Source organism: Phalacrocorax carbo, chromosome 2 (assembly GCF_963921805.1).
Source record: "Phalacrocorax carbo chromosome 2, bPhaCar2.1, whole genome shotgun sequence".
Lineage (NCBI taxonomy): Eukaryota > Metazoa > Chordata > Aves > Suliformes > Phalacrocoracidae > Phalacrocorax > Phalacrocorax carbo.
The window spans coordinates 96188757-96213622 of record NC_087514.1 but is presented as its reverse complement, the minus strand read 5'-3'; the positions used below and the strand labels follow the sequence as shown (position 1 = coordinate 96213622).

Below are 24866 nucleotides of genomic sequence, written 5' to 3'. Positions count from 1 at the left end.
TGTATTTCCGAGAGAGGAGAAATGCGATCCCATACAATGTAATTTTGTCTTCCCAGAAGCTTCCAGCTTCTGAACTGATGCTGATCAGCATCCACAAAGTGAGCACTGCACAATGTGGATGGTTCAAGCCACTTCTGTATAGTTTTCCACACCAGGTCACAACATAGCCTGTCCCTAAAATCTACATGGCTGAGTCTTACGTCATCGTCTTGAAAGATGCACATCTAATTTAGGAGATCAGTGCATGCTTTACAGCATTTTTACTTGTAGATCTAAATACAATTACATATAAGAAATGTGCTTAACTAATAATTGCAGTAAAACTTACATACAGGTCTTACGTTTGGTTGATAATGGATGTAATGACACATTTGTGCATTTTATAGGTCAGGACTTTCCACTTCTGTTCCAAATATGGAATATTCTATAAGTTAATGATTTTTAAAAGTAAACACTGACTACTGAGAAGTTTGCTGCCATGGGGCAAATACACCTGAGCTTCACCACTTGCTGCTGTTGGCCCTCGGGAACAGGTTTTTTGTTTCTGCTGCAGCTAGACAAGCTGATGTGAGAAGAGTATTTAAATCACTGGGCCAAATTCTTCCTCAAATTCATGTGTTCAACTTCTAGTGACTTCAACATCAGATATGTTTCTGTATCTGCAAATGTTCTTTGACAGGCATAAGAGGAATTTTGCATGATCCTGCTTTAAAGTCCTTGGATATTCATAAGGAATTTACGTTATATTCACAACCTCATCCTACTTTGTTTTACTTCAGTGAAAGCAAGATTTTCTTGTAGCCCTAATTCAGTAAAGCACTTAAGTGTGAACTTCATTTAAGCCAAGGAGCCAAAGCACTTACTTTACTAATACTTTACTTCGTAAGTGCTGTGTGCAGGAGTACACTAGCCAGGAATAAATGTCTCTCAATGCAATAATTTATTTAAAATACTTATTTCTTTAAGTATGTTATTCCCATTAAAGGTCCAACTTTGCTGGTATAACTAGAAATTTCATGGCTGGTATGAAAAGTAGTTTTATAGGTTTCATAAGCATGAGGCAAAAATAACTGTTTAAAAAGGAACGTTAAGTACAAGGTGACATATATAAATTGCCCTAGAAATGTTAAATAAAAAGATTCTTTTTTTTAATGTGCAGCATAAAAATTATAGAGGTTAAACTTGTAAGTGCAGTCCTTTTATCATAAACATCATAAAACTCAAAGAATTCACATGCAGTAAAACCCATTTTCCTTTTTACCTATAATATATTTCTCCTTTATAGTATTCAATTTAAGTGTTGGCTAACCAAGGAATGACCTTCCCAAAATAAATCACTTTTCATGCTTTCCCTTATTCATTAATCTAATGTTATTGTAATATACAGGAAATTATTGAGTTTTAGCATTTTAAATGTATTTGAAATCCATGCACAGAAAAGTTAATGATAGTGGTACGTGTTTGCTGTCTACATGGTGATAACACCAACTTAGTGATTTTTATCTTGACTTTTGCTGACTGGAGTTGATTTCTTATTAGAAGGGCAAAGATAAGTTACTTTAACTCAGCAGAAAATCAGTTTCTTATTATAGGCCTAGTAAACCTCAGCATTGTAGAGAAACTTTTTGTATAGTATGATTTTATCTATCAAATAAACCTACACAAATGTCAAGGATTCATCCAATTTAAACTTACTGGATAAGAGAGATCTGTTTTCCCTAATTACTTGAAAAGTACCCAGTAGTAATAGGATAAGACAGAATAGGTGACTAGCCAATTACTTAGTTTAAGGTATTTACATCAATCCATATGCTATAAATTATGTCTAAACTCTCTTGCACTTCTGGAAAAGTGAATAAAATCATATAAGTTTATTTTGAATACAAGATCAGATATGGTATGCTGAGTGACACTTAAAAAGAACGAAACAGTAACTGTAGCTTATTTTCTGAAGCAATCTTGACACTAATGCTAAATTACAGCTTGGAAACATCTAGCATTTTTACCTTTATGAGAAAAGGCTTTTTACATATTTAACATAATTCTAGGGAAAATATACTGGAATTATGTATAAAGATATGTACACTGTATCCAAAGGGCATTTATATTCCCCAGTAGAATACTTACAACAATTTTATTGCCATTTGGTGTCATTTTTAACAGATATAAAATACAGCCAGTAAACAAACTAGACTTTAGATTTAAGCTGACAGCTGTTCCTTCAGAAGCAATATTCAGATATTTAATCTTAAGAATACTGAATATTTTACAATTCTTTGAGCAAACTATACTTTTAGCATGTGAAGGACTGCATGCTTTTATATACAGTTCTTGGATCTGATAATGACACTAAAAAACAACCTTAGAATAATCCACACATTTGTCACTCCCATATGTTCCCTGGGCAAATCAACAAATTGCCTCATGTTTTATTCTTAATTCCACAAATTCTTTTTATAAACGCAACGTTACTATGAATATTAGGCCCTATTTTTCTCCCGTATGTGCATAAGCCATACAGTTGACTCCAGTGCAGTTTATGCATGTATCTGAGTGCAGCTTTTTCTGACTCTGACCTCAGTAAAGGAATAAATTGGCCAAGTTTACTGCAAAAAGCCCTACATGCTGTTTTCATAAAGTGTGTCACTGCAGTGGTCACTAAAGATTTATGGAGAAGAGAAAGATTGCTCCAGCTCAGTAACTGAGGTTGGTACGCTACCTAATGTCTTCATCATTATATGGCTTCATCATCTCACCAGACCCTGCAGAGGGAGCAGGAAAACTCTGGCCTTTCCAAACCATAAGCTGGATCAGCCGAGGTGAGTGGGTGAGAACTTCGCTAGGGAGAGGCTGGGCAAAAGTAATTATTTGGTCTAAATTGACCCACATTTGCTGGCTTCAGCAGCATTGTGCCAGGTCATCCACAAACATGGCCAGTTTATGACAAGTCAGTTTCCTGGAGATCCCTGTAGAAGTAGGGATTAACAGCAAAGGTTTGTCCCCTGCAAGAGTAATTCCACCCACATTAATGAATGCATGTGTGTACATACTCCCAGGCTGAATAGGCTTTGCAACATGCTGCCTGCTTAATCTTGAGATCTAATCTTGTCCCATCGAAGACAAGTAATATTTTGCAATGGCATTCAGCGGAAGGATGATCCCTCTGAACATGCATTGAGATTCAGCTGGGAATCATACATGATAAAAGTCAGCTAAGGGATACTGCCATTGACAGAGACAATTAAATCTGTACAGCCTGCAGACTTACAGCCCTTTTGTTAAGGGTCATGGCCGTATTGCTAGTTCTCTGCAAATAACAAGTAAACCAGACTGTTTTAAGTTATCTTTACCAGTATATATTTCTCTTTTAATTCAATTAAAGATAAGCAGTTTAAGAAATACAATAGTTGTCCAGGCAACTCTTTCCACCCCACTGAAAAGGTGAGAACAAGAAAAAGAGTTTTCCTGGAGAAATCTTGCATTTGTATGCTTTTCACTTAAATTTATCCAGCTTATCTCACATGTGACTTGTGAATCCTGTCCTGAAATACAACCCATTTGCTGAAGTGGATGAGCACGCTGTGTCTCAGCCAAGGAGAATTATGTCTCCAAACCTTCTGTTTTGGATTGTTTACCCTTTCAAGTATGAGATCAAGTCCTGACTTTTTTTTCAGTAAATTGAGGTACAGTCTTTGTCTATTAATTATTAGTCTATAAGATTATCAACTACAGCCAAGGCTATGCTTTCACATGCAACAGGATGGAGATGAAGGAGGCAGATGTGCAGCATGTGGCCATTTCTCCCCTCTCTAGTTTTCTCCAAATCCCAGGTTAGATATATTTTCTGCTCCAGAAACTCACAGAGCCATGAGGAAAAATATGTATTTTTGCCAGGATGCCATGCCTTGCTTATCTGTGGTGGAGGATGTGGTCCCATAGAAGGGCCAGGAAAGTGACGAGACAGGTCCATCACTGACTCTCAGCAGAATGCGCAGGCTTTCAGATAATCAGAAAATTACTGAAATACCTACACTGCAGCATTATATCCTTGTTATGTATATGAATATGCAATTTTAAATCATGCTGCCTTCTTTATTACTGGTGGAGAACATGGGGTGAAGAGCAAGGGTTATATACCTAGTTGACACATAAACAAATATTTTATGGGCATGGATATTTGCATTTATTTTTTTCCATGGGGGCCTGAGGGCTTAGACCTATTTCCTTCGGATGTTCATAGAAGGGATGGGAGCAAGTTCAAGCACATCCATTTAGCCTGAGCCAATGCTCATGGGACAAATGTTGTTATATCACTGTAGCTGTGCTGTATAACAAACATCAGTGCTGGTAATTAAGGGGTACTTTAAAAGTGCTGTTTTGCATTGAAGCATTTCCCTTTTGATTCCAACCCACTATAAACACCCAGACTTGCTGTATTTTCAGTGATTTTCTGAATGACTTTATGCTGTGAGGGTACAGCCACTGATTGCTGCAGAAGGTATTTTGTACTCTTAATCGCTTGTAATCTTTATTCATCTATCACATAGTTTTACCTGAATCAGCAGTAAAATCTCTGAAGTCAAAAGATAATTGCCAAACCAGCATTAACTTATTTTATCCGAATAAAAAAAAAAATAACCTTTGAAAAAGTACCTTGCAGCTACACAGATTGACAAAATGCATCAATTATATTTTTGCTCACTTTATAATTACACTGCAGTAAGTGCATAGTGAACTTTACTTCACAGTTGATTAACCATAAGGTTACTGCTATTAAGTCACTCTCAGAAACAACAACTTGGACTTTAATTTAAGAGCACCACTCTGCACAACATCTGATCAAGCCTAAAAATCTGACATATCCATACAAGCTTCAATTTAAAGTACACAGGTAAATGATAGCACCTTAAGTGTAGCAAAGGGTTTCTCTTGCTTCAGTCATGGATGCTGGGTATGTGAACTATCAGATTTGAAAGAGCTTTTGGTATGTGTTAACCAACACCAATAGAAAGGCTTTTCCAGTGAACTCTAAATATCACCTGTATCCTCTTTTTTGCATAGACACAAGTCTTATAAGAAGTGGCTGAGGGAACTGGGGTTGTTTAGCCTGGAGAAAAGGAGGCTGGGGGGAGACCTTATCGCTCTCTGTAACTATCTGAAAGGAGGCTGTAGCGAGGTGGGTGTTGGTCTCTTCTCCTGAGTAGGACATGATAGAATGAGAGGAAATGGCCTCAAGTTGCACCAGGGGAGGTTTAGATTGGATGTTAGGAAAAATTTTTTCACTGAAAGGGTTGTCAAGCTTTGTAACAGGCTGCCCAGGGAAGCTGCTGAGTCACCATCCCTGGAGGTATTTAAAAGATGTGTAGATGTGGGGCTCAGGGACATGGTTTAGTGGTGGACTTGGCTGTGCTAGGACTTGATGCTCTTAAAGGTCTTTTTGAACATAAATGATTCTATGATTCTATGAAATTAGTGTTCTAACTTCTGGGGAATTAGGATTAAATGTCCAGGTGTACCCTGACTATATTTCCACATTTTTTCTCAGATTATTGCGACAGGAAGAATATTGCTGTTTCTGTTAGCTCACTGATGCAATAGGCCCCCTTTTTGTCTTTTGTCTTCTTGACTTTGCCTATTGCAAAATCGTTGCTATGAAGCCCTGCCATGATGATGTATCTCTCTTTGACCTGCCCTGAAGATTTTTTATGCCATGAGAGAAGCATCTTAGGACAATATAAAACCAGGCTATCTCTTAGTGTAAAAGAGTAAAACTAAAAATGAAGTAGTGGGTGTTCTGTGTAAGTGGTATGTACCTAAGAAGAAAGAGTAGCCTGGTATGAAGAAACTTGCTAGGATGTAGGACGCACAAGACCACTCCAATGTTCAGTCACAGTTTTTTACGTGAGGTGGGGATATCCCCTACGTTGCCTGTATTCCCCTGTTTGAGAGGCAACAGCACTTCCCAGCTTCACAGGGTATCAAACCCAAAAGTACAACAAAGATTTCAAGGTGCTTAATCAGGCAGATTATTAAAGTACACAAAAATACAATAGAAATTAGAGATTATTCCTGTACATAAACCAGTGTTTGTATAATTTATTACAGCTGTGCTAAAACAGCTTGAGAATAGCAAAATTCATTAAAACATTACTGTATTACTGGAGCAATCTGCTTTTTGCATGCTGGTGTTTGAGTAACAGCAGCTAGACAGAGCTGAGGCTCTGTTACTTCTCAGCGGCTAAAATTTGATTTCTGCTCACATTCATCTACGCAAAATTTCTCTTACATGGGCGCTCCAGAAAGTGAAAACAATCAGAGCCAGGGCACTCTTGTGCAAAATGCCACCCACATGACACAAGCTGAGGAATTGACATGTGATGTGGTAACTGCTAATGAACTGAGCTGGATCTGATGCAGCGTCTTGGCTTTATAACCGGTTTCCAGTCCTATAACACATCATCTTCTCCTCATGGCCATGACTTTCTTCTTTGAAGGTCTATTCTTTATTCACTCAAATCTTCTCCATGTGTCAAGAACATCATAAGAAGAAATTATTAAAAGCAACAGGCGTAAAAATCCCCATTCCACTGTTTTACTAAAGTGTTTAGAGTCTGAGAAAAATTAGGCGAATTCACATTTCACATGTGTTTAAATTGCTAATCTCAGAGCTCTATCTGTATTAGTGAATACATTTACAGTAACTTTTACTTTATAATATTTTGGCAGAACTGTTATAAAAATTGTTATAAGCCTAGGAGTGGAACTGAACCATGAAAGCTAAACTGTAAGCTGCTGTAAAGCTGGGTTATTAGTATGACAGAATAAAATTTCACACACACAAAAAGCTTCTAAGCCGCAATATTTTGAAAGCAAGAAGAGAGGGGTGGGGAAGTGCAATCAAAGTCATCTATGTTCCCTCTGATATTTCACTGAATGCTGCCATAATAATGTGTTGGTTTTGTCCGTTCTGTTTTTCAGGCTTTTGGTGATATTACTGGAGAAAGTCTTTTGTGTAATGAAATGAGCACAGCCCAGGAGCATGTAAGCGAAATGGACGGCGTGTTGCATACATCTTCACGTATCAAGCTGAGGGAGAGGAAAAAGAGTACAACAAGTTGGAAAGGTATTATTTTCTGTTTCTGTACTTAGCTGAAAAACAATGCCGATACCTAAGCGTAAAACCATGGAAGGGATAGAAGACAACAGATAATTTGAAAACACAGTTTCTCTTGGAAAGGCTCGGGTGTGATCTGTTAGGGCTGAAATTTCACAGTTGTGTTTTCCAGTGGGTCTTCATCCCTGGGTGGTTTAATAGGTCTGTTGCAAGAGTCCTGAAGGCTGAAGAGCTGTCATTCACCCAAACGCTGTCACACTTTCCGTTCAGAAACTCAGTACAGTAACGCAATCCAGAGCAATCTATGTGGAGCAAGGGCCAGAGTTTAAAGTATGCTGAGGGCAGGCTTAAATCATCTACTTTATATATAATTAGGTATATGTCCACACATATTGGCCTGAATGTGAAAGTCCCAGTCTCTCAAACATGCATTGTATTTTCCACTGTGTACTGAGAGCCACTTGACCCCTTCCAGTGCCTGGAGAAGTACTGCAGAGTGGAGTATGCCCATGTATGTTAAGTTGCTAAGTGAAGTTACTGCTGACTGAAAGCAGTATCAGGGTGTTTGATGACAGAGAATTACGGAACACACTGGGTGTCCTTAGATGTCACTGTTATTGAAAGATATCAATCTCCTCTTGTTCCTTACCCAGGATCTCAGTGCCAGAGCTGGCTCCACCAGATCCTTGCACTTAGCTGAGTCCTATTGGTGCCAGTTTTCTGATGCCCTCCGAGAAGTAAAGTTCAGTTGAAAGCACCTTGTGTTACTTTTAAATCCACAGTAATCTTGTCTGCTAACAGAGAAACCTTGGAAAGTTTACATGAGCACACAAGAGACAGTTCTTTGAAGAAAAGCTGATAAATATAGTGTATGTGCTCTTGCTCCTGTCTCCCTCTCATTGGGGGAGGGAGGTCATTGGTAAACTGTTGCCCATGTATTTACATCATGTCTTTCTCTACATCTTTTTCTCTAATCTTCAGGAAATCATGTTATCTCCAACAAGAGCTAATTCCTGCAGTAACGTGTAGTCCACAGAGCTGTTTACATCCTCATCCGTGTTATGGTTACTGTCTGACAGGATTTACGGTTCTGACGTCTGCACCTCTGTGTGTCCAGTGGTGTCCTGCAAATGCTCCAGTCATAGCTCTTCTGTGGCTTCATCAAACTTTTCGGTGTGGTGAGCTCACTGGACCAGATCACAGATTGGATCGTGCAGATGTAATTATTTTATACGACATTCCTAGATTTCTCAGGTTTGCTTGTTCCTGCTTTTTCAGGTTTGCTTCTACCTGCTAGTGATGGGGGGGGCAAATGTAGCTGATTTGTCTTTCAAGTTTCATGACTAAAATATTGACAGTGTTTTCAGTAATTGTTCAAAGCGCAGCACTATTGTAATTGCAAGGCTTGAAAGATGCCCAGAAGAGGAACAATGATGGCTTCATGCCACCATTTCTGTAGCCAAGCCCCAACAGGCTGCAAAATTTACAAGATCCCAGAGAAGATAATTTTGCTGGGGTCTTAATGTTGGCCAGACCTGCTTCTCTGGGAGTTACAGCAGCTTAAAGCAACCTGGAGGTTATCCTCATGCTTTCTTAGTAGCACTAAAGTGTTGCCTATTAGTTTGAACCAGTCAGTGCCTATTCTGTTTGGCTTCATACAAATGCATAAGAAATGAAGACCATGCCCCAAAGGCAAGGCCTAAGAGAGACAACAGAAGGAGAAGGTGGAAAGGGGAACAAATGAAGAAAGGTGAAGTCATTTGTCGAAGGTCACCGAAGTCAGAGGCAAATGTAGAAATAAAGGGCGGACTGCCAGCGTCCTGACTCTTGGACTTCTCTGTAGTAGCATCCTTTTCATCCTGAAAATGCAGAGGGAAAAGGGAAGAGCCTTACTTTCCTGCTATTTTGAATCATTCATGTAGAACACTGTTATCAATTAACATAGTAATCAGTGCCATTTTTCTAACATGTATGCTCTTCTGGTGTCCTTTCTTCACACTGGTACAGTAAAACTTTTTCAGATGCATTTACCTTTGCAAGGTCTTTCCTACTGTCTTGAACATTGTTGATTAATTTTGATACTTAAATCTATGGTTCTCGCCCATCTGGATAATAATTAAATGACATTAGGTGGTAATCTGGATATTTATAGGCCACTCCTGAAAACAGTTTTTCTTTGGGTTTGCATGATAGAAATTTGGTTTCCACTTTTTTTTTTATTTAATAGATTTGTGTGCATTTGCACGTGTGTGTTTTCATGTGTTACATCCAGACAGAAATGGTGTTAAAAATCTTCTGAATATCTACAAGAAATGATGTGATTTTTGTGGGTTCTATTGCATCAGATATTACTTGGATGACTTTCCTCTGTCATAGCAGGAATAAAAATGCCTTTTTAATGTTTGCTTTGCCTGTTGACACTTTAAAAACTTTGAAAAAGAAACTAGCTGAAGAGAAACCGTCCAGTCCCAGAATTTTTCTGTGTGTTTTTTCTACCAGAGTTGTGCTTTTCACCAGTTACCCCAGGTGATGCCACTTATGCCACAATGAGGGAATGACACAAACAATGCAGAGGAGGCCACTAGGATTGCTTGTGTACAGGACTGTCCTCTGCTATGAGTTAAGGAGGTGCTCTGTAACCTACTGCACTTTCTGGGCAACAGTACCAAGACGACAGCATGCTGTGGGCAGCATCATACTATATGCATCATCTTGGCCTCAGTTTTGCCTTTGAACGTGACTGAATGTAATAGTAAAAATCCCTTTAGGCAATATTATACCGTAGCTTTCCCGCCACTGAGTTAAGAGATCCTAGTCTGGTTCTGTGCGATTTTGACTTTAGTGTTGGTAATATGTTATTATTTAGTCTGATGGCAAGACTGACTTTACGTGCGGACCCACCACACCTTCAGTTCTGATAGGACTATGCTGATTTTTTTAACAAAGGTGGATCTGGTCCTGAGACTTTGATCAGCATGAAGGACTTGATTGACCACTTTTATTTCCCCTGTTATGTCAGCATGTCTCCACTGACTTTCATCTGTTCTGGGATGTACAATTCTGCAACAGTACATATTCTTGAAAGCTGAATTTAAAGTATGCTTAAATATTAAGTAAATTTACCTTATATTTTTGCTGAAAATGCAGCATCCTACCTATTAATCTTGGTCACTTATATCCTATGAGTTCCCATGGTTGTTGGTCAATATACTCTGGGTGGCATTGGCTTTGAAATTGTTTTCTGAAGTGCTCTTATCAGCAACATCATCCATAATGCTCAGTTATAGTTGGATAGTAATTGCCTGTCTATGCAGTGTTCCTTTACAACAATTTTCTCCCGTGTAGCTATATATATGTAGTCATTACTGAAAAGTGTAAATAAAGAATCCTTTTAGTGGTGTAGTTTCCCTAGGTACCTACTGTGCTCTTATTATCTAAAACATACTCCCCATCTGTAGTTCTGTTCTATTAAAGGATAAAGACATAAGTATGAATTAAAAATTAAAATGCTTGTTGTAGATTGGAGAGCACGGTCTATTAGAATATATCTGGCGCTAGGCTCACAGTACAGTAGATAGATTACACTGAGCACCAGTTAAGCAAGGGGATGAAAAATGAGTGATTTTCATCATTCAGTTAAATATAGTGCTAAGTGGTATGTGCTAGCATTAAAAGCAAATTACTTAGCACTTCACCAATCACAGCATGAGAGCATTCCATTGGAAGCAGTATTTCCAGTGATGCTCAGTCCTCAGTTTTATTAAATAAATCAGCTGTTAATGCTTAAGGAAGCAGTTGAAGATGTATTGCTATGATAATAAAAAGATTGAAAATGTAAAAATAAAGAGAAGCAGTACCTCATTTTAATTAAATGCCCTAAGAAAACCTCATTCTCTCTTAACAACAAAACTCCAAAGTGCTAGTAGATCTGTAATATTTGCATCTCCTGTACCTTCTTTAGGTCTTCCTTCTTACTAATGAATATGACCTTTCCTTTTTTTTTTCCTTATAATGACATCTTTTTTTCTCATAAATCTGCTGCCATGTCACTGAACATTTTGATGAGCTTTTCTGATTCCCTCTTATATCTCCTTGATAGGATATTATTATCCAGTAATCTAAAGATGGGAAGCCTGATACTGATGGTGAGCACAGGTACTTTTTGGCTGCTCAGTTACAGACGATGGAGATGTGAGAATTTACACCAGAACAGGTTTTAACATTGAGGGCTACCTTTATATGGTGTAGCAACATTATCTCCTCCAAAATGATGGGTATTGGGAGACATTCAGATCTGCTGTCCAAACACATGGAGCTGTTCCAAGTCTCAGACCATTCCTAAGCCTCCTCCTCTTCCTAAACAGCGGTCACCTGGTAGGAGCCACATAGCAGAAGTCCTGGGAATGGCACGTGCAGGAGATGGCCTATTGTCTGAGCCACAGCTGCATCTTCACCAGCAACACAAAACATTAGAAAGGGAGAAAATTACAGTTCAGGTATCAAAATTACAAGATTAGGGGGCTATGCATGAAGATATCTTCAGTCCTTCGATTGTCCCCTAGTGTCATTCTTTAGGGAATCCTATTTTGAGTTTTCTTCTATGACTAGGTTTGAAATCTTTTTTCTTTATAAAAGTAAAAGCTAAGAAGGGAGGGACAAACTAAAAAGATGAAAACCAAGAATCTCCTGTCAGCACATAATTGCAGGATCCCATACATGGGGTAAAATACCACCTCTTCTGGGATTCATTGTAAAAATGGCTATCAGTTGTTTTCTGCAGTCAGGGGAGGAAGGATAAGTTTCTTGCAAATATTATTTCTTTCTGGTTTTCGGACAGGGCAAACAACCATACCTAAAGGATAAGATAGGTATAGTTCATCTCTTCTTAATACAAAGGTTGGCTGGAGAAGTTTTGAGTTTTCTTTTGGCCCTGTGTTTCTGGGGTTCTCTGAAAATTATGAGATCTGCCCAAAATTAGTATCTTTTCAATTTGTGCTTAAGTTGTGCTTAACATTTTAGTGACACCAGAGTAGTCCTGTACAGCAGAAGACTTTCCACTAACAGCGTAGGATAACGATGTTGGACCTGAAAGAAATATTTTGTAAAATCTTGACTTATTTCAAAATGTTTCCTGTGAAAAAAAATCAGTCTTTTACACTATATTGTTCTAAAACAAGGTGTTTAAGCAATGCTTCCTTCTCTTGGCGCAGAAGATTTTCATTCTCATTTCACTATCTGCTACTTAGATATGCACTCAGAATGTGGTTTGTGGGTTTTTTTTTTTTCTTGTTTTACAAGAACTTTAATCAAAGGACTTCCTTAAACCTTAAAACAACACACATTATTTTTGTTACCAATACAGCCATTTCTTCTCAAAATATTTAAGGACATGATATTTAACCTAGTTTTCAAAATATAGAATTCCTTTTTTTTCATTTTCTTAGCTGACATGTAATGGTTCTGATGCATCTTTTCTGCGTATGCCAATCCTGTCATATACACTAATATGAAATAATGACACAAGGTTGACTTAACTAGACATAATAGGGCATATTTCTAAAACATTCTGTATGGGAGGTATATGCACAGATCTTGCTACTTGTTAATGAAATTGGAAAGTTCCTTATCTGCACTACGACAAATATTTATAATAGCCTCTTACTCCAAAGGAGCAGGGTCCTTACATAATGAAATAATAAAAATACAAAAAGAAAGGATTACGCACAACATTTTTTCAGATAAAGTTTAGAACTTCACCATGCAATGGAAAAAATAACCCCATTGAATTTGGAGCAATAGACAACTGTTGTTATATCTAAAACCAGTGCATAAGTGCGTGTATATGTTCATGTATATAGAATGATGACAGGACAGATTTCAGTAGCAAGGCTCTGTATTTCAAACTTTTTCAGAATTTTGCCTGTTGTCCATGCTGTTTAAGTATTTATTTCTTATTTTTGAATTAAAATCAGTGTTTGAAGGTTTGTATTTTTTTCCACAAATATTATCTTTGAATATATTTGAGAAGCTCTAAACTACTGTTTAGAATTGTGTATCGTAAGAAGGTATGTTACTTTTTCATAGAATCTTTCAAATTAGAGATGGAAAAGTCTAAAATTTTTAATGGTCTGAGCACGTGATGTTTTTTCTTTAACAAGTGGTGGACATGAGTCAGTTACAGCTTCCTATTTTTGTTTTTTTCTTTTTTTTTTTTTTATGTTTGCATTTGGAATTGCATATATTTTGGGTCCAAAAGCTTACCACGTTACATTGACCTACTAACAACTCTTAAATGCTGGCCTTTCCCAATGAATCATTGGCCTTATACACATGAATCCAGCTTATCAGGAACACAGTATTTTACTCAAGGTTAGGGCTGAATTTATAAGCCAAGGGCTTGTCTATGCTCCTCTGACAGCCAGAGGGATTTTACAAGGAATGTCGAAAGAACACAGGCACAACTTGGTGTTAAAAGAAAATAGTGAGACCAGATTAAGAGCTATTGCATTCAGGTTTTTATTTTTTAGCTTTCCTCTTCTACCCTTGCTACAGTTGTGGACACAAGCTCTCCTTTGAACACAGCTGTGCCACCTGAAGGGATCATCTGCAGCTGCTGCATGAAAATCATGCAGGAGCAGCTCCCATGGGAGCTCACCCATTTCCTTCTGCAAATACCTTCTGTTGCAGTCATTCGAGCTTTGCAGGGCCATTTTACCCAAAACAGGTGAGAGACCATTTGCATGAGCAACTCCACTAGCAGCTCTGAGCACAATTATCTTTGAGAGAAGGGTGGTGAGGACAGGTGGAGGTGATGTTGTTATTCCTTCATCCAGCACAGCTGCAACTGAAGTGGATTTCTGCTCTGTGTGCCTGCCTGTCTGGTTTAAGGGTTTATTTGGAAGTCCTGTGTTTCTTATCTGACTACAAATATTGTGAGTGGTAAGACAGATATTTGAGGTAAGAGTCCTCAAAGATGGCTAAGTGGTTGAGGATGAAACATGGACTTTAATGCTTATTTTAGATTGAGATGAAAAAAAAACACAAGAAGTGTATGCCATAAGAATGAGCAAGGAAGTAACACTAAGAGACTACATCTGTATTAGCAGTAGCACAGGACAACAGGAACAGATCTGTAGAGGAAAACAGCTGGTGCTGAAGGTCTGGCATCTATGTCACACCTGTTGTGGGGTTTTACTTCAGACTAGTTATAGTCTGGTCCTGTGGACTTAATGCCCATTAGGCAGTCAAGTAAGATAGGTTTATTCCTGGAATAAACTTTCAGGAATAAATTGGAATAATATTCCAGCCTAGTTTCAACTAAGGAACCTAGTGAATGTGCCCCAAGACTGCCACAGTGTGAAGCAGAAAGCCCAGTAAGTGGGGACATTGGGAAGATTTCCACCGAAAGCTCATCTAAGGCGCTAATGTAGAAACTTCCAAAGTTACCCATGCCACCTCACCTGGGAGCAGGCAAGACACAAAATGTCCACCTAATGGATCAAAGTTGATGGCTGTCCATTAAGGGAACCTGCTCAGCTCTGTCGTGGCTTATGCTCCCAGCACTCCCAAGATTGTCAGCAAAGCCATTAAGTAGCTATGTGTTTTAAACTTCATAAATAATCCTACTAGGGTATTAACTTTCTCTCTAATTTTGCCATATCCCTGGTGAAATGTGCCCTCTTTCAGCTTTGTCAGGATATATGGAGAAGGTAAAGGGAGCATTAGTTCTATTTAGTTCAAGGCTACATCCATGCAGGTATCTGACTACCATATGCTAGATAAGAATGTGTGAAAATATGCTTCATTTTAACCCCATAAATGTATTTTCAAAAAGAAAAAAACCTCAGGGGTGTTTATTATTATTATTCTTTCAATGATATACTCTGCTGCTGCTGTTTTCCTAACTCCTTTTGTCTGCTCTGAGGGAGAAATTCAACCCATGCTTAATCTACAGTTCATGTACCTTGGGGTAGAGAATAGCACTAAAATGGGAGTTGCCAGCCAGCTTCAGACTTAACAACACTGAAGAAGGAATGGAAGCCTTTACATCCTCCCTGAACACAATGGACATTACTCTAAAAAAGCAAATAGGCTATTGGTTATGCCCTTGGCTTTCTCTAGTATGCTTGCCAGCCACTCTATGTGGCTGTGCCTAATTATGTGCGGTGGATGGGGAGTCCCATTCACTCTGCAGGCTGCAGCCCTCTGCTGCCCACTCAGCTGGGGCACACACTGTCCTAGCTGTTATGTTCCTGGCTAAGATGAAGCAAAAAGATGCTGTGAATGATACTGCTTCAAGTGAAGGAGCCCATCGGAGGACTGCTGAAGGCTTCTGATCAGATGGGACACAACTGGGAGAGGAAAGGGGCCTCATACAAGGTCAGAGCTTTGTCAGCGAAGGCTACAGTGTTTTTACTGGCTTTACAATGTTCCTGAAAGGGGAGTGATTTGCCTGGGTAATTAGGTCATGATTGTAATAGTTTGGCTTCCTTTTATCCTTGTTATGTGGATAACTCAGATTTATTTTTTCTTCTCCACAGACTCAGCAGTACAATTTCAAAATTGACATGGTGCTTATCAGAAGTTAGTAATTGGATAGTGCAACCCATTTGTTTGATAAAGCTGAACTGTTCATTTTTGGTTTCTAAAAGCTAATAGGCATTGTTCCTTCTTTGACATTTGATTTTAATGGCTGTAATGTTGCTCCTGTCTCAACAGCTATATGTCTGGGTGTTTTTCTTGACTCCACGCTTTCTCTGCAGGCTGCAGGAGACTGTTTTTAACTCTTTAGTTTCTGGCATCTGTGGTAGTTTCCTCACTTCTCCAAATGCTGCTGTATCCCATGGAGCTGTCAAAGGCAAAGTACTGGGATTCAGCAGTGGATGAAAGCTGAATGTAGAGGTGCAGTTTTTCCGAGGTCTGCATTGCTCTAGTTAGTTGAGAAATAGTGTAATCATTAAAAAAAAAAATCTTCATTACAGTTTTGTGCCAGTGGGATCCTATGAAGGTTGGTGGGGTGGGTTGAAGCTTTGGTAAAAAAGGGATGTGTAAAACTCCGCTGACTATCATTTGCTGCTGATGGAGTTCTCCGAGGTACCACTTTTGTTACTATAGGACTGGCTTATTGCAGCTCCTTTTTCTTTGGCCTTCAAGCAAAATCAATTCATGAACTATGCAACACTGCTTTAAGGCTCTTTTTATGAGACAAGCCTAATCTACATATGGCATTGTGCCTACTTTACAGTCTTTTAATTGGCTACAAGCAGCTTACCATATTGATTGAAAAATTCTTCTTGTTACATTGAGAGCTATAGCTAATTATGATCTTTCTCCTCTCCTTGTCTTCTTGATTTGTAGTTCACATCTTCTCAGGAGCTCCCTCCTTTCCCTTTCAGCCTAGAGTCTCCTCTACTGGAACTCATTCCCACCCTGGTTTCATAAAACCTCATGAATGGCAAATTCTGGTTTCCAAATAAATACTGGATAGCTCTTGATAGTGTCATTACATTAGCTAAGGTTGGATGTTTAGAGAATATTTCAGTAGTGAAATAGAAAACATAAATTAAAAAAAATTTGACCCTAGGTATTTTGTGTAGTTTTATGGGGGCTAAAGAGAGGTTACATGGAAAACTTCACTCAGTAAATAAAATGCGTATTTCCTTACAGTTAAGTATAAGAGAATCCTTACTGAAAGGGCTGTTAAAAACAACAGTTGTCACTCCTGATAACTGTAAATATGTAGCAAAGTTAATTCATTAACTTATTATTATGGAAGGAATACCAGAAGAAAATGCTATGATGAAGTATTACTTTCCAGAAATCTGACTGTAGTAATTTCTTCTAGATTATGATCCAATCATCCATGAACTTCTAACTCCTGAAAAAAAAAAGTGTTAAATATTGAGAATATCCATTTTATTTTTAAGACTGGTCTGTCAGATTGCTGTACAATCCTCACTGCTGATATAATCAGTGGGAAATCCATCTAAGCAAGAAAGATGTGAAATGGCATGCCACACTGTGTCATGAGTAATGCTGATTGAAAAAATTCTGGTTGACATCCTGTGTCACAAACTGGGGGAGGAACTCAAAAGAGAGTTATACCAAGATCTGGAAAATGTTGTCGTCAATCTCTTTGGAGTAGAACGTGTGAATTACTTTTATCATTCCATGTGTTTAATATCCATATTTCCTTCTTTTATGCCTTATTTTACACGTTTAATTCAAATGAGAGCAAATGTGTTCTAGCTGAATGTCATATATACATTATATATAATAGAACTATGATTAACTGTATGAATAATTACCAGTTGCAACTAAACAACTCAGATGGATATTTTCATTAAGAAAACAACATGGGGTCATTATAAGGTTCTGGTCGCTGCCCCCAGTCTTAGAAAAAAATATAGTTCTCTGAACCGCCAATCTGAACTGGTGATAAAATATCCCAAGTAGGCTCACATTAAGCTGGATAATATGCAGGCTGCTTGATTTGTATTGAATATGTGTCTGGTGGCTGGAACCCACTGTAATGAACTAGCCCACAAATCACAGCTTAATGGGAATCTACTTATACATATTGCTTAATTAAAAGTTGTGAGCTTATTAACATGTGTCTTTGGCACTGAGCTTTGGGGATGTAATCTCCGTGCAAATAAGACGAGGTTGTAAAAGTTTTATAGATTGACAATGATATTAAATTCCATACCTTAATAACCCATCATTTTCTCAAAGTATGGTTCCTATTTTGTATTTATTCCAAGCTGTGACAAATTATTTGTTTGTACTCCTTTACAGTGCATAGGACTTTGTGTACTCGTTATATCTCAGAAAGCTAGGGCTGCTGATGTTTCGTCTACTTCTGCCTATTTTTTTGGGTGTTGCTAGCTATTCTGGTTGGCATACGGGATCAGAGACTCTTTTTTTATTACAAAGGCACCCCATGGCACAAGACCGCTAGTTAGGATTGTGCCAGTGTTTCCATTATAAACCTCTGTTTTCATGGGTTTATAACTCTACAGTAAAAATTTGCTTCAGGCTCAAACATGGTCTAGAAGGTCTGAGAGTGGCAGAGAACATTTTTGAACAATTAGAACAAAAATCTGCAGTATGTTGCTCTTTACTTGGTTACATGACTTCCTTAATTTCTCTATAGCTAGTTTCAGAAAAACATCTGACCAATTTTTTTTTTTTTTTTTTTTTTTTTGGCTTTATGTGACATCCTAGCTGGGCCAAGTTTTCATGTTTTCATCTCAGCTAATTCCACTTAATGTTCATTATTGCTTTCATTTTACTTAAAAAAAAATTAATAAAGCAATCTCTTGTAAGGCTTTAAAAACATTACTTCTGAATGAGGTACCTTTTATCTTTCTATGGAAATATTTAAGTTATTTCACCCTATTTGGCACCTCTCCTTAGAGGCTTTGCAATAAGATGGTGCTACAGGGGAGGGGAAGGGAGAGAATTGGTAAATGGAGATAGAGGGATAAGCTTTCAGAGGTTGTTGCAAGTCACAGATTCCAGTGGTTTTTGTGATTATCACATACACCATAGCTACCCTTTCAGAAGAGAATCACACATTTTCACACTACACCCTTTGAACCACAGGTGAAAACAAAGCTCTATTCTCAGTAGTTTGTTTGCTTCCTCAGTTTGTTGGCTTCCTCTTTAAGAACTCTGTTTGAGGAAAGGACTATTAGCTGTGGATGTGCCTCATCCCCCATCCCCTTGCCTCAGTGTTCTACCTGAGAACACACATGGTGACAAGCTTTGGTTTTCCCCAGTTGATCTCTTTGCCAAAATATGTTAGAAACCATTTCAAACAGATGTGCTTCTTCATGCGAGAAAGTTGTCTTTGTTGCCAACATCAGATCACTCTAGGTAAGTGCAAATGAAACCAGCTTTCCTTAAAGGACCTGGATAAGAGAGGTGAGGACTTGACTCTCCATGAAGGACTTGAACATGGGAGGTGAGATTAGTCTGAGGGGAACTGCACTAAGCCACATGATGTTTATGAGAGATCTACACATTTCTTCTACCCTTGAGGAGACAGAAGGATGTGTGCTATACTTTTGCCTGGTGCTTTACTATCATGCCATGCCTGAAAAACATGTTCAGGGGACAAAAAGGGATGGTTGTTCAAACAAACAGGGAGATGGGCAGGATTCTGGTATGGCAGATCTGTGAGATCTGACATAGAGAGTCTTGAGACCTGTGTGGCTGAGTCCAGCCTGAAGGTTCTCTGCAGCAGCATAAATACTGAGCAGTGCTGTGGTATCTCTTCCATGCTGTGCTTCACCAAACCAGGATAGTTACCCATCTTTGGAGATCGATGCTGTGACACAGAGCAGAGCCTCATATCTGAGGAACCCTATGCGAAGGCATCTCTTCCACCCTGGGGCTTGTGGTCCCTGTCTGTCATAAGGCCCAAATGTTGTTGTGCCTCCTAAAGCTTTGCGCTGAAAGCTTTGGGTTAGATCATTACCAAGAGCCTACTGCTAAGAGAGGCTTCTGTTGAAGAAAAGGAGGGAAAGAAGGGTCTGTGCCTGGAGAGAGTTCCTGAGGCGGCCTGGATCTGGTTTCTACCCCAGTCCTTTTATCACTCTAGATGCTGTAGTGGTATCCCATCACAACAAATTGAGGTCCAGCAGGCCTGGACCAGGCTGTGATATTTCACAGTCCTGATTTGTACAGAGCCTGACACAGCAGGTAGTGCCTGTGTGAGTTTTTACAGTGAGCATTATATAATACTGAAGTATTAATCACAACTAAGAACTAGATATTTCTTCCTAGAACAGGAAGCAGATGAATATGTCATAGATGAAGAAATAAGTATTGTTTTCAATATATATGCTAAAATAAACTGTATAACTACTCTGTATTCACAGCAGTTAACATAAATGCATATGACAATTGAATAAGCTAAGTTATAATAAAATATCCATGAAGGATTTTATTTTTGTAGCCCACAAATTTTGAGTCCTGTACACAGACTGCTTTTATTCCAATTGCTTCATTTTTGCATTCATCAGCAGCTCTGACAGTTCAAAAAATAATTATTTCAGTTTGGCACAAAACAGTTATTTTGAACAATTGATTAGAAAAAGATCAAGTCAGATGTGGTTTTGATTTCAGACTTCACAACTGTACAGCAAAAAGGAACTTTGAAACAAATCGTTGTTTCAACCTGAATTGTCAAAATGTTTAATTAAAAAATGAAGGCACTGACAGAGCTGAATGTTCCTGAAGGAAATTATTTTGACAAGAAGTTCAGCAACATTTCCATATTTTCACAAATCCATTTGATGGCACCTTTTTTTCTAACAAAAATTTTCCCTGCTTTAATCCCAAAGCCACGCTTTTAGGACCTGACTCAAGAGAGCAATTAAATACCACTGAAGTCTGTGGAACTTGAGAAAGCATTTGAAGTCTTGAACATGCTAAGTTCCTGGCCTGATTCCTTCTGAACCTCATTCTTTAGAAATCTACTCCCTCTTAATTAATTTGATTAAGTAGCATTTTGTCTGAGACACCCTCCATTGTGAAGAAAAGGAAAGTAAGAAGAGCTAGTTGGCAGTTAGACTAATGAGAAAATGATAATTTCTCTAATACCCTGCCAGGGTCTAGTAAAATACTACTCGCATTAAAAGAAAAGTTATATTTCCACAATCTTTTAGAGATGTGTGATTCTTTCAAAATGATATTCAAATCAAAGACTTATTACTGTCCCAAGCCTCAGACCATTTGTTCTAAAAGGTGTTTGAATTCAAGGAAAGAAAAAGGAGAATTAATTGCAAAACTGTCTTACATGCTTTTGTATTGTATCCTTTCCACAATTCTGGTTTTTTTTAATAATAAAAATGAACTTACATATGCCTTTTGAATATCCTCACTCCCTAGGCATCCAAGTGCAGCATGGGAAGCAATGTCTGCATGTTATTTTACCTGGGTAAGAAACCCAGAGACAATAACCCCAGCCCTCACTGTGTAACACAGACAGCTGAGCAAGTGACCCGTGAGCATCCTCACTTAGTTGCATTTCTTGTGCACGTGTTGGTTGTGAGAAAGCCTTGGAAAGGGCATCCAGAGAGACAGCCAAATCACTGCCAGGGTTCAGCTGTTGATGGCAGTGGAGGAGCCTCCAGCAGTGACAATGCTGCGCTGCCTCTCTCATCCAGGGGGAACTCAACATGCAGCCAGGCATGTACCTCCCACTTCTGGAGGCAGTCGAACCTCACCCTCTCACGCTGCAATGCTCAGTGGCTCACCAAGGTGTTGAAGGAACATGTGCTGGTCCCACAAAGGGAGTATCCTAATTCTGTAGCATCTGGGGTATAAGCAGCCACAAAATGGGCAAGACCTGAGAAAAATCAAGCTATTGGTGCAGCTGACTTTGGCAGACTTTCTGCTGCTGTTCCTTCTGTGCTTCAGCAACCAAGCGCAAAGTGACATGCCAAGACCACAGGAAAATCCAGACCTAAGCAGGGATCACAGACACTCCTAGACAAAGACAAACTGAAGCCATTAACTCCACACTTTTAAGGTCCTCTGTGTATGTGACTCAGACTTTCCCCAATACAGCATACTAGTGAACTTTCTCAAAGCTCTAATTGACATTCAGACAGAACTTTCTTAATATTCATGGAATTCACACTTACTCTTCAGGGGAAAAGATCAGCATTTTAATGTAAAATTAGGTGTATATTGCTTAATCAAGGCTTTTCTGAATTAATTTACTAACAATAAGTATTCATGCTCATTCTCTTTCAAAAGTTCCTTTGTTTCAATACAACTAATATTTCTTTTACACAGTTACACCTAATTATCAAAGAAAAACTAATGAGGCTGCTCGTGACAGGTATTTCAGTTAAGTTTTTTTTTTTGTTGAAATGCTCACAATTTTTTAGAGTTTTCTTCCATACTGTAGGTTTCCCAGGAACAAATTCTGTTTTATCTGCTACCACAGAATGCCATTGAACAGAATTAAATTTTCCAGTGAAAAAAGCCTCTGAGCACCCCAATGCTTCACAGAAAGATGAGTCTAATCCTTCTTCCACCAGTACCACATCAACTTTCTGCCCGGACACTGGATGTGACAGAAAAGACTACAGCACCAGGAACATAAGCAGAAGAGGAATAAGGCCAAGAGAGGCGAGAACTACAAGTGAGGCATGAGCAGGTGGGCAGTAGGCCTTAAGGCCAAAGTTGGCTTTGACCAGGCTAAAGTCTGCAGAGTGCAAAATATAGAAGCAGTCATTTCAAGCTACAGAGCAACGAATGTCTACAGTGCCTGACAACTAGATGAGAGTTTCACTGTATTCCCTTGGATGAACCCCTGCTCCCTCCTATGTCAGCTGGAATGTTGCCCACCTATGCAAGAGAGCTGGCACCAACGCTACACCCAAAGCATTACACAGAGACTGAACAAAAGGGGTATGACAATATTGCAGGATGTGGTCCCCTTCACCCCACTCAGGCAAATAATCAGTAATTAGTCAGGCAACTAAAGCAGAGTTAAACTTCTTAGGTAATGAAGACAAACAAGATAGGGTTCCTGGTGTAATGCTCTGAGAAAAGCCACTTGTGCAATTTTTCCCATGCAAAAAAAAAAAAAAAAAAAAAGAGACAGAGACTAATCATTTTCTGGATGTCTGAGTTCCTGGATAAAAAATGGGATCCCACCTGTGTTATCTAAACTTCTTGAGCTTACTGAGCAGGAACTGGAGGAATAAGAGGTAAATTTTCATTTATTCACTCATGGTCTCAGAGGAAGCCACTGCAGTGAAGAGATAAATGAAAATGTTCTTCACTTGCTTAAAAACAATATAAAAGACATTTATTCTGAATTTAAACAGCATTATGAAAAAATCAGAGTATCTAGTTTTAAAGTAAATCCACATACCCATCTGGGCATATGTGGAACACTTATTGAAGGATTCACATTATAATGCTGATTATTTCATTGTTCTTTCTGGCCTCTCATGAATATATCCAGAAATGAAAGGGCTTTCATTATTCACCATGCAAGTACAGCTGAAGTGTTGCCAGTGCAGGCTTTTCTGTCTTGTCCTACTAATCTATGCGCCCCTAAAGGTGGGCTGATCATTCTTTCTCTCTGTCTTAGAGCACTCTGGACCATGACGCTAAGTGGGGGGAGAACTGTGTGTCCTATTTCTGAGGAATGAGATAAAAACACCAGTATTTTGCATTGGCCACTGGGTAATCATCCAATGGTAAAAGCACCTAGAACCTAACTCAGTGTCCATAGAACACAAAGGGAATATTTCAATTAGCTTCAGTTGGTCCTTCATGCTCTTGGGCTACATTTTATCAACTGAAAACCACAAAAGATATCTCCGTGCTGCAATAGATCAGTATCTCTTCTGAAGCAACTACCTAAAATTAACTGTTCCATAAATATTTGAGTGACAGAACTGTAACTGAATCCTTATGTTACAGGGATAGTATTTTCTGTGTTCAAAGCCAATCTAAAATATGCAGTGTGCAAAATATTGGTCCATATTTGCAAACATGGCAAGTAGCTTCTGCGGCTGGCCTTTGGGATGCTCTGTTCAGAGTGCTATAAGGTGCTGAAAATCTGAGGTAACCAGACTCATTGGCACCATTTGAAAATGCAGTACTTGTTAGGAAACGCTTCCACATAGTAATAGCCAGGAGTGAACTGAAGCTGCCCAGCCCTGTGGAAAAGTTAGCTCTTGTTGCTTTCATTATTCTTAGCTCCAAGTATATTTAAAATGGTGAAAGACTTCTCACCAGCTTGTTAGATTAAGGAATACCTACAATTAAATTCTCTGAATTAACCTTTCTAAAAGCAAATATGTATACTTGAGTCAGTACTTTGTTCTTTCCAAGCTTGGAAGTGACAAGGTATAGGGGAAAAGATTTTTTTAAAAAAATATTTGAGCTCAGTTGAGAGATAGAACTGTTGGCATTCTCACATCTGATGATTTTCACGGGATTTCCTATCTAACAGCATAGAATCAGAAAGCTTGAATAAGCATCCTAACATCTGAGATTTGCTAATTGCTGGTTATGATGAGCACCTGATGCTCTAAGATAACATGTTTCCTTTTCGCCCTTCCCTTTTGAGGGCATATTATGTTGTGTTTCTCCATGCTAAATAGAAGGCAAAGACTGACTACTGGTGCCAGAAGAAATAAAATCAAGATATCTCCCAATAACTTGAGATCCAATATATGTCACTGCTCTAGCTCCCTCTGCTCTTGACATCATTTAGAGAGTTCTGTGTGAACCCACCTGGGAACAACACAGGCAGACTGCAATCAAGGCAGCCCTTCTTGAAGAAGCAACTGTAAATATGACAGAGAATGAGTTTATTTACTCCTTTGCTTCCTCAGACCTTCACAAAGCCATTTGGGATTTACACCAGGATAGATATGTGAATATGGCCACTGTGAACTCTATTTACTGGAAGAAATTTCTTGCATTTCTTATTGCACACAATCAGTAAATGAAACTTCCTTAGGAACATACAATATCAGGGATTTTACCCCTCATCGTCTCAAAGATGCCATCTCAAAATGTAATAAACCCAACACTTTATGATAAGAAGGAATTTATATTTAGGCAATGAGTTCACTTAGTGCTGCTGACTCTGCATTTATAACTTATGGGACCATAAAGCAGACACTGTATGAGGAAGCAATGTGTGCACTGGATAAAGATTGCAAGGTCTTCCCCAGGTTGCTCTCTTCCCCTCCTTAACTTGTGA

General features: G+C 38.7%; 1 protein-coding gene across 1 annotated transcript in view; it reads left to right on the top strand.

Annotated features, from left to right (window-relative positions):
• The window catches only part of LOC104042549 (uncharacterized), a 164952-nt gene that overhangs the window by 117253 nt on the left and 22833 nt on the right, over positions 1–24866 (top strand). Inside the window, exon 16 of the mRNA XM_064441793.1 lies at positions 6979–7123. Within this exon, the coding sequence (XP_064297863.1) occupies positions 6979–7123 (145 nt within the window). The remainder of the gene's footprint in view (positions 1–6978; positions 7124–24866) is intronic.